This window comes from Argiope bruennichi, chromosome 9 (genome assembly GCF_947563725.1).
Source record: "Argiope bruennichi chromosome 9, qqArgBrue1.1, whole genome shotgun sequence".
NCBI classification, from domain to species: Eukaryota; Metazoa; Arthropoda; class Arachnida; order Araneae; family Araneidae; genus Argiope; species Argiope bruennichi.
In genome coordinates this window covers 57,365,597-57,379,169 of record NC_079159.1, presented here as the reverse complement: position 1 = coordinate 57,379,169, position 13,573 = coordinate 57,365,597, and the positions used below count along the sequence as shown (strand labels likewise).

Genomic DNA, 13,573 nt, shown 5'->3' with positions numbered 1-13,573 from the left:
AAATGCTGCATACTGTAATCAGAGAAGGAGCCATTATTCGGACTGCAACTGCCTGTAGATTTGTGTGTAGAGAAATAACAGACGACGGAATGTCATGGGAGACCAGGAGGGCAACACCCCCAGATGCTCGACTAGAAATAACGTCCTTTCGAATGAGACTGTAAAGTCGAATTTTTGCAAGGTCTGATGGCTTAAGGAAGGTTTCTTGGAGAGCAATGCATGCGGGATGAGTTTCATTAATCAGATCCTTAATATGAGAAAGTTTATTACGCAAACCGTGGCAATTCCAGGAAAACAGATTGGCCATAAATTCAATTTTTATCTGGAGGTTTTTTCTTCTTCTTTATACCCTCTGCAGGAATTTTCTTGTGTGAAGCTGAAGAATCGAGCTCCATATCTGAAAATTCAGATGATGAAGTGTTAATTTTTTTAAAATCTTCGGCAACATGAGGTTTTGTTGCAAGCGATTTCAGTTTCTTCCTGTTTTTGGCAGTTTCTTTTTTTGAAACACCAGGAAGTCGTGCCGCTGATTTTTTTGGAGACAAATTTTCTGAGATTGTAAAACTTTTTTGTGCTTGAGCGGAAGTAGATGGTTGGTAATAAGGTGGCACTGGATTAATTATTACGCAGTGACAGTGGGTAATGCTTGCATCAGTTTGGGAGCAAGATGTGTTCTGAATTGATTTAAGAGCCGATGAATAGGAAACGCCAATTTTTGGAGTTCTATCATTCACAATTTTTCGGGCTTCCGGGAAAGTTATGTTATTTTTTATCTTAATGGAAATTATTTCTTTTTCCAAGATCCATTTAGGGCAGGATTTGGAAAATGCAGCATGGGAGCCAGAACAGTTGACACATTTCAGAAAGTCAGATGTGCAAGCATTCATTTCATGGCCTGATTCTGCACATTTACCACAAATATGCAAATTGCTTCGACAACCTATTTGTGAATGTCCATACCTCTGACATTTAAAACATCGTAGAGGATTGGGGATGTAAGGTCGAATTTTGCAATTAATATAACCGCCTTTGATGGATTTAGGCAAAACCGGCGTTTGAAATGTAAGAACAACATGTTGCGTGGGAACAAGTCTGTCACCTCTTCGAATATTAATGCGACGAGCGGCACACACATTTTGATCTCGTAGCTCTTCCAAAAATTCTGCTTCAGAAACCCCTATAAAATCGGGTTCGGAAAGTACGCCACGTGACATATTCATTGTTTTATGGTACGATGCTTGTATTGGAAAGGAACCCAGTGTAGTCATTTTACTGATCTGCAATGCTTGTTTTTCGGACACCTGCAATAGTAGATCACCAGAGCGTAACTTTTTTATATTTTGTACCTCACCAATAGCAGATAAAATAAGTTTATTAATGAGAAAAGGAGAAATGGAATTAAAAGTGCTAGGTGTATGAATGACCATGTAACGAGTAGTAGATTTGGCTTCGACGACGTTAGACCCCATAGAACTTTGATAGTGATTCGGGTCCGGCGGCATCGCCCACCACGGAGCCCAACAAGGGAAGGTAGTTGCCGGCTCTGGAAATTTTCCAACCTCGACACTTGCCATAAATGCTGACCGGAACCTATACGCTGAGAGTCACCCCCGGGGACAGTGACCACCCTTAACGCCAAGCCCAAGAAGTGACCCCTTCGCTTGATCCCCTTCAGCAGCCCAGTCAAACATCTGGGATACCGGCCGATTGATACATCAGGGACAAAATGTACCACCCGTCTAAAGGGTCGCCACGCACGGCAAACACGTGGGGGTTTTGGCTGTCCATGAGAAGCAAGAAGCAAACAGAGCGGCGACAGCTTCTCATGGAGAGCTCCCTCGCTTACCGTCGAGGGATGGAAGAATGAAGAAAACAGAAGGGGAAGGGGGGATTTAAAGAGAGAAAAGGGACAGGGGAGAGTTGGAAGAAAGAGTAAAAGATCCCTGGGTACCTCGGGATTGGGACACCCGTACCCACCTAAAGAAGGTGGGCCCCTGAGGGGAAGTCTATGAGTTTTGTTTGTGATATGCTAATAACTAGTTGAAATTTCAATTAATTTTGGGTTATAGCATTAAGCATTATCTTTCAAAGAATACCTTTATGGATTACGGATTTCAGTATAATAAACAATCACGTGATATAGCAATCTTTCTAAATAATTGTTTAGATCAATTTGTGCTTAGAATTGGAATCAATATCATAATTTCTTTATTTCTTAGTATGTCACGGAAATAACGAGTTATCCTTCAAAATCGCTTCGATTCAGAATGAAATGATATACGCAAAAAAACGTTTATATGATTTCGCTGTTTATCAAAAAAAGAAAACAATCAATTTTTAGTGCATTAAAATATTGCCAAAACAGTTACATTTTTTCTTAATATATTTAAAAGCTAAAATATTTTTACAAGGAACAAAAAGAACAAATTAAATAGCTTCGTTTGTATGATATAAATGTTAACTTTATAAGAAAATTATATCAACAGAGCTTTGAAATTATGCTGAATGTCATAAAAAGAAAACTTAAGCAATTCGATATGCTTATTCCTATATTAAATGCTCTTGGTATACGCCTGGAATGCTTACGGATAAGCAGGTAAGATTTCACAGAGTTTTCCATATGACGTCAATCTTTATTAGATTCATAGCGCTTATAGTCCCATTAGTATCGTTTAAAGATGACTTTGTAAATACATACAACGACTTTCGCTACTACAAGTAGGTCGTATCTCTAATCATTAAAGAAATTGAAATTTTTGCAAACTGGTTTTCTTTGTACATAAAAAGATCTAACACAGAATGTTTGTTAAAAGTTTTTGAAAAAATGAATATAAATGAAGCAAATAAACTTTCTCACTTTAAACTCACATTTAATTGCTTCACAATAGTGTTTTCAGTTTTATGCATATCTCATTAAGGGCTAATCTGCTGTGTACTTGCCACAAACAGATCTGAAACTGAAAAGTGGTTTGGAAGCTTCTTTTTGAATACGAATTTAAGTTCAAATTTCTTTATCAAACTGAATATTGTTTTATTATACTATTTTTCAACAAGAATATTCCGATTATTTTTTCCTTTACTTTTAACTATGGTGTACATCCAGTGCTGTGTAATACTGAGCCGCCTCATAAAGTATTGCAAAGAAAACCTACGAATCTCAAAACACTCCACTAGCCATCAGAAAGTGCTTCAGCGCTTCATTCATGTTTATAGTTTTTTGCAGTGAAATGGTCGTTATTGACTAGAGCAGCATTCTCTCTACAAATATTTTGGATGCTATCTTCGCATTTTACAGTTATTTTTTATTAGCTTCTAAATTCTTTGGTTTTTAGGTTTTTCTGCTTCCGTATTAGATATGAAAAATGGATTATTTGGTATTACAAGGTATTTCATTCTTTGTCGTTATATTTTATGCGTCTGAAATAGAGAGGGAAGATAGAAAATTAAAATGTAAAATGAAATATTCTGCATTTCGGCTGAAATTATTAGAAGAAATTAAAGAATGTAGTAAAGCACTTCTCCATTTTGTCAATTCAAGATATCTTTTGATTCTCACAGCCACAGATGTTGTTCATTTTGCAAAAGCCTTGCTTCTTACTTCTGCTAGATTTCTAGTGACCTGCAACTTTCTCGTTCTACAGCTAAATGTACCTTCGTAATGCAAGAGGAATCTGAATGCCCATTTCTATAGCACAATTTGTTGAACTTTCCCTACATAAAAGTTCGATTATTAATATAATTCAGATTATATAAATTCATTATTAAATTACAAAATAATTTTTCATTGTTGGAAACAACATTTTCCTATAGTTTTTTTTGGCGGATTTACTCTCAAGGCTTCAATATCCTTCCACATTTTTCAAAAGTAGTAAAAACGAATAGAGACAACTAATAGTGAAACAAATATAAAATTTAATCCAATGAAGAATTTAAAAAGAAGAAAACAATATATTCTGACGAATTGGAATTTGCTTATTATTGAAAATAAAAGTGGTTAAAAAACATTTCGGATTTAACACACTGAGAATATATTAGATGTACAACTTTGCTTCTTCCATTTTTTGATACATGTTTTTAGCGGTAATAGCGGTATTGTCTTTAACTGGGCCTATTTAGGCAGATAAAAAAAAATGTAATACAGTAAATTTGAACATCTGTGAACATTGCGACCGCACCAAATTAAATGAATTTATGATTTTATCATATATATATTCTTGATAGAAGCTGGTCAGTTTCTGAACTAAATTCGTTTTACTTGCGGGATTTTTTTATTTTCTGGTTCTATTTCACGAAAACTACGACTGAGACACATCAAATGCTCTCAAATACTTATGGTGAGTCTGTTTTTATTGAAAGAATATGTCGTGAGTGGTGTAACGCTTCAAGAGCTGTGATTTTGACGTCGAAAACCAGCAAGAAGGTGAAAGAGAGAAAATTTTCGAAGATTCCGTAGTGAACACATTACTTTATGGATACTCGTGTCAAATGCAAAAAGAACCGGCAAAATCAGTGGAAATGATACACCGTGTCATTTCAAATTATCTGAGTGTTTTGAAAATAATCCAGATATAAAGAAATTGAGTTCCGTAAAAAGTGAAACAGAGTGCTACAAAGTGTGTAAAAGTGAAATTTTGAACAGCCTGTCTTTACTTGTAAACAGCTCTTTCAAAAACAAAATCGGAAAGGGTATCTATATATCTTTGTGACCGACGACAAAAAATGGTCCACCACTATAATCTGAAGCGCAGAAAATCGTGGGGAATGCTCAAACAAGGCCTCTACATCAACGTCCAGGGCGAATTTTCTCGGTGCCAAAGTTATGCTCTGCGTTTGGTGGGACCAGCTCGTTATGATACATTATGAGCTATTAAAAACAAGTGAAACCATCACAGGAAATATGTTTCGGATGCAACTGAAGCAACATTGAAGGAGCAAAGAGACCAGTATAAAAAATGACACAATAAATTTATACTGCAACATGACAATGCTTGATCATAAGTTTCAAGACATACTTGGAAACTCTAAAATGGAAGGTGTTACTTCACCGCCATACTCTCCATACGTCGTTCTTTCCAACTACCACTTGTTTCGACCGATAACAAATGGCTTATCTGGTCTTATGAAAAAAATCCAAAAAAGGATCGATTTGTGGTTCTTCTTAAAATACACGCCGTTTTTCGAGATATCCGACAATTTCCAAAAAGATGGGAAATCATTTATTCAAAATCATCCATCACCATTCATTGATTTTTCATGTTACTATGAGCTTTTGAATTACCTGCATAGAAATAACATCAAAAGTACTTCATTAAGTGAGAAAAATTCAAATTCATTGGAAATATTAAGAAATATTAAGCCCTAATATTTATTGGAAAAGAAACATAATCTATGTATATATAATAGAATGTCTGTAATTTATTTGTTCGTTTGAGCCTTCGATACCAGTTTATTGTACTAATAGTAAAATCATACTTTTTAAAAGAACATCATAGACATTTCATTTTAGCTTTTTATTTCCTTAGGTCAGATTGTTGGTCTCTTTTTAACTTCGTATTACCTAAAATTGAGACATTTTTTTTTTCTTTTTACCATATTATCAAGCTCAAAGACAAAAGAGCCTTTAAATGGCCTTCTTTTGACGTGGTGAATCTCCTAAAATTTAATCTCTTAAAAAAGTTGGTATGAACCTAAAAACTCAATGTTTCTCAAACGGCTAATAATATATTATCAAATTCTATATATAAGTTAAGACTGCAAAAAATTGCTTTTTTACTAAATAAACATATAGATACATGGTTGTTGATCTGAAACTAATACTTTTGAATACATTAATATTAAAGACTCTCAAATTCTACATTTTTCGGATTTAGATTAAATATTTCTCTTCCAATTCCTCAAATCATACTTTTTTTGAAAATTAAATCCCTCAACTGACTTATAAGAGAGTATTGTTTTCTATTGAAATACATTGCACTGAAATCTCGTCACTAACAAGGGTTAAACTTCCCCAGTATCTCAAGATCTAACATATTGTTTACGACGGGACGTCTCAGGTGTTGAATTCCCTTCAGTATTTACTTTCTCTAACATTCACACTGCTTCTACAAACAAAAACACTCGCCAAATTCTTTCACATATTGGACATCTTTTTTATCACAAAGGAAAGTTTTGCGCGGATCGAAAACAAAATTATTTATTTACTGAGCTCAAATATGTCTCTTTTCAAAGTATTTACAAATAACTTCATGAATATTAAGTTATAATACTTTCTAGACAGTAATATCAATATTTATTATTATTATTATTATATACTGCTGAATATACATATTGTACAAAAATACTAAAGACACTTGTTTATTAAAAAGCTCTATTTTATCACGATTTACAGATTACATACAATCATCTTAATTTTTTGAATAATTTCTTGAACAAAAACAATTTTAATTACAATATTACTGCATTATACAAGTTATACGACTAGCACTTTCTAAAAGAGGGGGGGGGATGCTACAAAATTTTAAAAATAGTTAGATATATCTATTTCAGTTTATTTTAGATATTATTTGTTTGTGATAGAAAGGTAATTTATTTTTTCTATAAATTGCTACTTGCATACATAAGTTTTTTTTTTTTGCCATATCACTGAATGCAATTTTTTTGAAATTTTTTATTGTCTGCGATGGCCAGCTGCCACAACCTAAATATTTGTTTTGCTTTATTTCAATTATAAAAAAATTAAAGTTCATTATTCAGAAAATATTTCTAAAAAGGAAATTGAATCATACATTAAAGGCATGCATTTAAAAAAACATGAATTATAAATATGGTAAGTATTCTCTGCGATATGATGCTCCCCATCCTTTTGACGGTCTCTCTAACAGTTGGAGTGATCAGCCCATCAGACTAGAAAGAAGATTTAAATTACAACTCTGGAAGAAAAAAGATCAATAAAAACTCGAAAATGGAATTCTTGAGTAAAATAGATCCCTCAACGAAAACCAGGTGAACCACGCAAGGTGAAAAAGCATCGTCATTCGTAGAATTCCAGCGACGCGGTTGGATCTGAAGACGCTATGCCACGGGAGGTAACCCGGCAGAGTCGGCAAGCAAGCGGCCGAGCCAGCACGGAACCATCTTCAGAGTAACGGTGAATCAAGGAGCCGTAACGTAACATCAAATTGCCTCTCATACCGGGGATTTAATTCTTTTAAAAAATTTTCACAGGAAACTATCCTTGTCGACTAAATAATATTAAGCTTATTTTGGTTGAAGAAGAATGCAGGTTCGGAGACATTGAATAGAATTTTACATTTTTAAATTAATTTTAATATCCATTCCGGGAAAGTATAATTATTTACAAGCAGAGACGCGAACAACGCACGTCCACCACAGCGCGACACAAAAGCAGAAGTAAGGAAAGGACGAAACAAATGATCACTAGTCTTATATAACATGGGATTTCCGGCCACGTGGTGATTGAATACACGTGTTGACTTTTGACGAGGGCAACGGAGGGATCATTTTCACTTCACATGTGGAACTGATGGCGCAGTAATTTTTACACAGCTTCATTCGTGGAATGGGATCAGGAAACAAGAGAACACTTTAGAATGACCCCGACATGGGCCGAATTAGGCAAAATATTTAGGAAATTAATTTGGATTAAATTAGATTTTAAAATACCATTACATATATACATATCATTACAGATTTGTAACAATATATATATATATATATATATATATATATATATATATATATATATATATATATATATATATATATATATATATATATATATATATATATATATATATATATATATATATATATATATATATATATATATATATATATATATATATATATATATATATATATATATATATATATATATATATATATATACAAAAGTATTAGAATCAAGTTAATAGGAAAAACAAAAATCGAATAAAAATTAAACCAAAAAAATTATTAAAAAAATATTAAAAAAGAATCCGGCCTGAAGACTTTTTCAAGGGTCACCCTCAGGCAGGGATTCAAATAAAGGGATTTTTTCTGTGAGGACAAACAGACATAAGTCTAATAATGATTCCACGTGACCCGAAAATCCCCTGAAATTATGCTCAAGAGATATACCATTTTAACAGAAAGGAAATACAAAATAACAAATTAGAAAAAAAACCACAAAGTAAAAATACAATATAAACAATAACAATAAAAACAAAAACAGCATTAAAATTAAAATTAAAAACGAAAAGGCCAAAACATACCATCCAACAGTGAAGTAAACTTAAAACAATCGATTGTGATTTCCTGTTTTTAAAAGTTAACGGTAAATTATGTAAACAGAGGTAGGCACCCAGCGCCATCTATTGAGTGATCCAATATGCAAGTAAAGTTCTATTTTTATTCAAGCCAAAATATTAATCCCAAACCATACCTTGTTTAATTAAAAAATTGACATTACAGTAATTTTTAGGAAAATCATTTTTAATTAAATTTTTAAGGAGGATATTTGATGCTTCAATATAAGAATTTTTATTATTGCAAACCCTTTTGATCCTGTTAACTTGTGAGAAAATTAGATTTTTGAAAATTTTAGAGTTTAGATTGGAATGGTAGTTACATAGTTTTGTTATTTTAAAGTTGAAATCATCCCTTTTATCGTATATACCAACTATTGTTTTATCATTAGCAATTTCGATTTTTAAATCCAGAAAGGTAGCCTCAAGTTGATTTATATTTGTATCTTTTAGAATTAAATCTTTTGGATAGCAATTAGTAATAATATTAGTATTGTCGAAGTTAATCAAAAGTAGGTCATCAATATATCTCCACCCGTTTATTAAATTATATTTAATTATTTTTTTCTCATAGTAATGCAGGAAAATATTAGCTAAAGCACTTGAGAAAGCTGTCCCCATTGGAATGCCCTTGACTTGTTTATAAAAATTAATACCATTAAACACGTAATTTTCAGTAATATTAAAATTACGTAACTCAAGCCAGTTATTTTTAGGAATGATATTTTCATTTAAATATTCGTCATATATAAAAGTGCAGACCTTTATTAATTTTTCATGAGGTAGATTAGTGTATAAATTTTCGAAATCAAAAGTATTAAGTTTATTAATGTTGTTATCTTTAAGAAAATCCAATACTTCTTTGTTACTAGAAATAATAAAGTTGTCTTCATTTTTTATTTTGTCCAGGATAATTTTTAAGTATTTAAAGAAATGTTTACCCTTATAGTAATTATAGCTGCCAGTGCTACAGGTTACGAATCTGAATTTTAATGGATTTTTATGAAATTTAACTGTTGGGAATAAATAAGGATAGTTAAGAGAGCAAGTCTTAGTTTTGGTTTTTTTTGCGAAAGCTAGCATTCTTTTATCTAATTCCTTTTTCCCGGTGTTCTTTAACATATAAGTTGCATTAGAGTTATATTCATTAATTAAAAGTTCTTTATAATAATATTTACAAATTAAACAGAAATTATTTGCTGATTTATCTATTACTGTAATAACATATTTTTCTTTTAAATTTTTTATTTCATTTTTTAATGTTTTACTAAAATAAATCCCACGTTCTTTAGATCTGTCAAAATCAGTATTCAATTTTATTTTAATTTCCTTTAAAATTTTCACTTTCCATTCCCCGAAACCTTCCGCAGGCCAGTGGTATTTTCTAGATAATTTGGCAATAAAAACATCCAAATCATTACCAATAGAAATCAAAATTTTGTTATGGTTTATTTTTTCTCTTAATCTAAATTTTGTTCCTCTTCCCATCAAATCTCTTAAAGAGTTGGATTCAATAATTTTTAAATTACCTGTAATAATATGACCTTTATCAATATCTATAAAATCTTTATATTTTTCCTTGTTACAGTAACAATCTGTTTTATTTATTTTATCTAAATTTTTGCTATAGTAATTATAATTACAAATTTTTTTCTTTAAAGTTGAAGTGTAACTAAACGCTATTGATACAGTAGTTTTATCTGCAAGAGGAAAAAATATATTATTATTATGTATAATTTTGGGTAATTTTAGATATTCGAAGTAAATATCCAAGAATTTAATCACACAGTATTCTTTGTAAACATTATTTTTATTATTAAAAAGTAAATCGTTTTTTCCAATGTTAAGTTTACATTTAATAAGATCTAGAATAATACATTTAGTGTACGAATTTTTAAACTCTAATTCCCCGAATTTATTATTTAAAAACCATTTCATTTTATTATTTCTAAGACCAAAAATGTATTTCCTAATTCTGTGAATGTTTTCACTATTGTGTTCCAGATTACAGTAATTTTGAAATTCCTCAAATATAATTTGAAAATTGCCTCCTTTCCCTTTACCTCTTTTAAATCTTTTAGAAAAGTTATCTTTATTTAGAAAATTTTTAAAAATGTTAAATTTGTTATAAATGCAATTATTGTTTAAATCTGCATAACCTTCCCCATTTAATTTACTATTGAGACCATAAGGAAATAAAGTTTTCAGGTTGCAAATATAAATGTTTTCCAGATCTAATCTTTTGTTTAATTCGTTAATATTGTCTTCTAGAATGTAGATATTAATATTGTTAAAGTTATGGTTTTGAAAATGCTCCAGTTCGAAGTCAGTGGTCCTATTTTTTATGAAGTTTTTTATATCGGATCTGTGATTGTTAATTCTTAAATTAAGCTCGGTGCTAGTTTGGCCAATATATTTTAAATTACATTCTGAACAATTAAGGAGATAAATCAAATTTTTGTTTTTACAGAATGTTTGTAATTTTGAGTTTTCATTTTTGATCTGTTCCTTATCTGCCAAAGGACATGTCCTACACTTTCCGTTTCCACAAATTTTATATTTTTTTGTATTTTTAAGATTTTTTAAACAAAACAATTGTGTCAGTAATTTTTTTCTCCGTGAATGCTCCTGACACAAAGCTATCCACAGTGCCCCTTGGTAGAGCGCGCGACGGGCCATGCGCTATGATAAATTCGTTATTAACTTTTTGCATAGTTTAATTTATTTATTAAAATGAAAATATATCTCCTAAACGCCAAAAACAAGGAATTCTCGAAAAAGTAAAATCAGGAAAAATGATCTGAAAATTCTTAAATGTTTTAGGCAATACACCAAAAAACCTATTGAACCCCCCACCACCACCAAAAAAACTATTAAAAATATTTAATTTAATTTTTTTTTTTTTTTTTTTTTTGCAGTTCGTGGAACAGCGCACCTGCAGCTAAATTCCAACCAAATGCAAGAACGAGTAACCAATCTAAAGTAAGAAAAAGTTTGAAAACGAAACTAAAATGAAAACGAAACAAAACAGTTTCGAAATCGCAACTAAAATTTATTACCTATTTAAACTAAAACCAAAAAGGAATATATATATATATATATATATATATATATATATATATATATATATATATATATATATATATATATATATATATATATATATATATATATATATATATATATATATATATATATCGTGGAATGGGATCAGGAAACAAGAGAACACTTTAGAATGACCCCGACATGGGCCGAATTAGGCAAAATATTTAGGAAATTAATTTGGATTAAATTATATATATATATATATATATATATATATTAAGAATAATCATTAATTTTTTTCAGTGCATTTTAATAAAAATACCTATTTCCGAAGAATAAATTTATTTTAAAAATTATTCATTAGTTCATACAGAATACTTTTTTTTTATTTTCTTGTCATGTCATTCCTATGGTCACTTTTTTCGTATTCGTTGATTTCGTAATGAGCATTTAAATAACAAGGCTTGTTTGATGTTATACTGATATAGGCTTTCCGATATGCATGTCTGCAAAGTTTATATACTGCTAAAGAGTCTCTTTCACATCCATTGAAATTCTCAGGGATTTTTGTACCATAATTTTTAAAATTAGTACATAATTGTTTTTTGCAGTCTTAAGTAATTATTTTAAACTAATGGTGTACATTAGTGCAATCTTGATCTTAGTACATCCAAGGTAAATACCATTGCATCTTGCATAATCCCAAGTCCTTCAACATTCGTAGATCACTCAGATTGATTGATCAGATTGGTAGATTGAGAACGGTCTGGTAGTTTTCTATCCAAGATCATGGCAGTTATGTAAGTAGATTAACGAAGTAAGGATAAAATTCTAACCCAAGGAAATTAATATTTGAAATGAAGTGAACACACCGAGATGAATTGAGAAGTCATATTAGTAATCATGTTTTGTTATTTTTACTCTTCTGATTCACTGCCACAGCATCCAAATGATATTCTTCTAGATTTTTGTTGTTCTTATTTCTAGCGTGAAAATCTATCATCAATCTTTGAAAAAGATTTCCTCAAGTAATTGATCGAAAAAAAGTCATTAAAAAAATTATTCATTAGTATCAGATGCACTAAAAGATCTAATTAGTCATTAGCAACCAAATTATTTTTCCATCTCCACATATATTGAGCTAGCCTATAAAGCATTGCATTGAAAACCCAAAATCTCAAAGCACTACATCAGCCAGCAGACTATGCATTAATGTTTTATTCATGACTAGCCGCCTTTTGCGACCAGCCGGTTCGCAAATCTTAATGTTCGTTAAAATTTTAATAATTAAATATTTTATGCAATTCCTACTTTTAATAGATTCTTCATCAAAATATTTTAAAACTTCAAATTTTTATAGTCATATAATTCACTCATAATATTATAAAGGCCTTCAGTCATAATGTAATATGTATCTCTCTAATTTTCTGTCAGCTTTTCTGTCAGAATTTAAGCTTTGAATTAAAGTGGAAAGGATTAATCTGCAATTAATATAATAATATTTTTTACTGAAACAAAGCATTTTTTTATAATATGATTACTGAAGACAGAGTCACTGAGCGTTTAAACTTTATGGGCACTAAAGAATATATTTCTTAATTTATGTAATATCTCAAGAATTTGTCAACAAAATTTCTCAGATTCATCATGAGCAGATCGATTAATTAACAATGTTTAATTTTAAATGCATCAAACACTAAGAAAATAAAACGAATCGTTTAAAATAATCGGTTGAAAGCATGTTAAAAAAACCACTTAAAAAACGATGTACTTAAAATTATAAGCATATACAAAAAATATATAACTAACATAAATACAATTTAAATACAAAAGCATACAATTAATCTAAAAATAATTTAAATCAAGTGCACATCCGTTGAAAATCAGAACACAATCCGCATGCGTGAATTTTCAACGCCAGTTATGGTAACGCAAATGCGTGAATTTTTCTACGCCAGTTGGGGTAACGCTATGCAGATTAGAACTTTTTAATTTCTTTTATTCTGGTTTATTTTAGTTCAAAAGTACTTCATAATGAATCTGAAAGACCGATTAATTAACGATGTTTAATTTTAAATGCATCAAACATTAAGAAAATGAACAGAATCGTTTGAAGTAATCGGCCGAAAAATGTTAAGCCTAGCCTCATTAGCGTGGGGAATAAACTGAAGCCTTACTCATTTGGCGGTGGGGAAAATGAAAAGATTTTTTTTGGCGAGAAA

The 13,573-nt window shown here is 30.6% G+C and overlaps 1 protein-coding gene across 1 annotated transcript; it reads right to left on the bottom strand.

Moving 5' to 3' along the window:
- Window positions 1–311: 311 nt before the first annotated feature.
- On the bottom strand, window positions 312–1,574 carry LOC129984955 (uncharacterized). The gene has a single exon (XM_056094895.1). The coding sequence runs from the start codon at window positions 1,572–1,574 to the stop codon at window positions 312–314; it is 1,263 nt and encodes a 420-aa protein (XP_055950870.1).
- Between the last annotated feature and the right edge of the window lie 11,999 nt (window positions 1,575–13,573).

Bases quoted from the DNA above. Each gene is read 5' to 3' on its own strand.
- LOC129984955 (XM_056094895.1), bottom strand. From the start codon at position 1,574: ATGGCAAGTGTCGAGGTTGGAAAATTTCCAGAGCCGGCAACTACCTTC.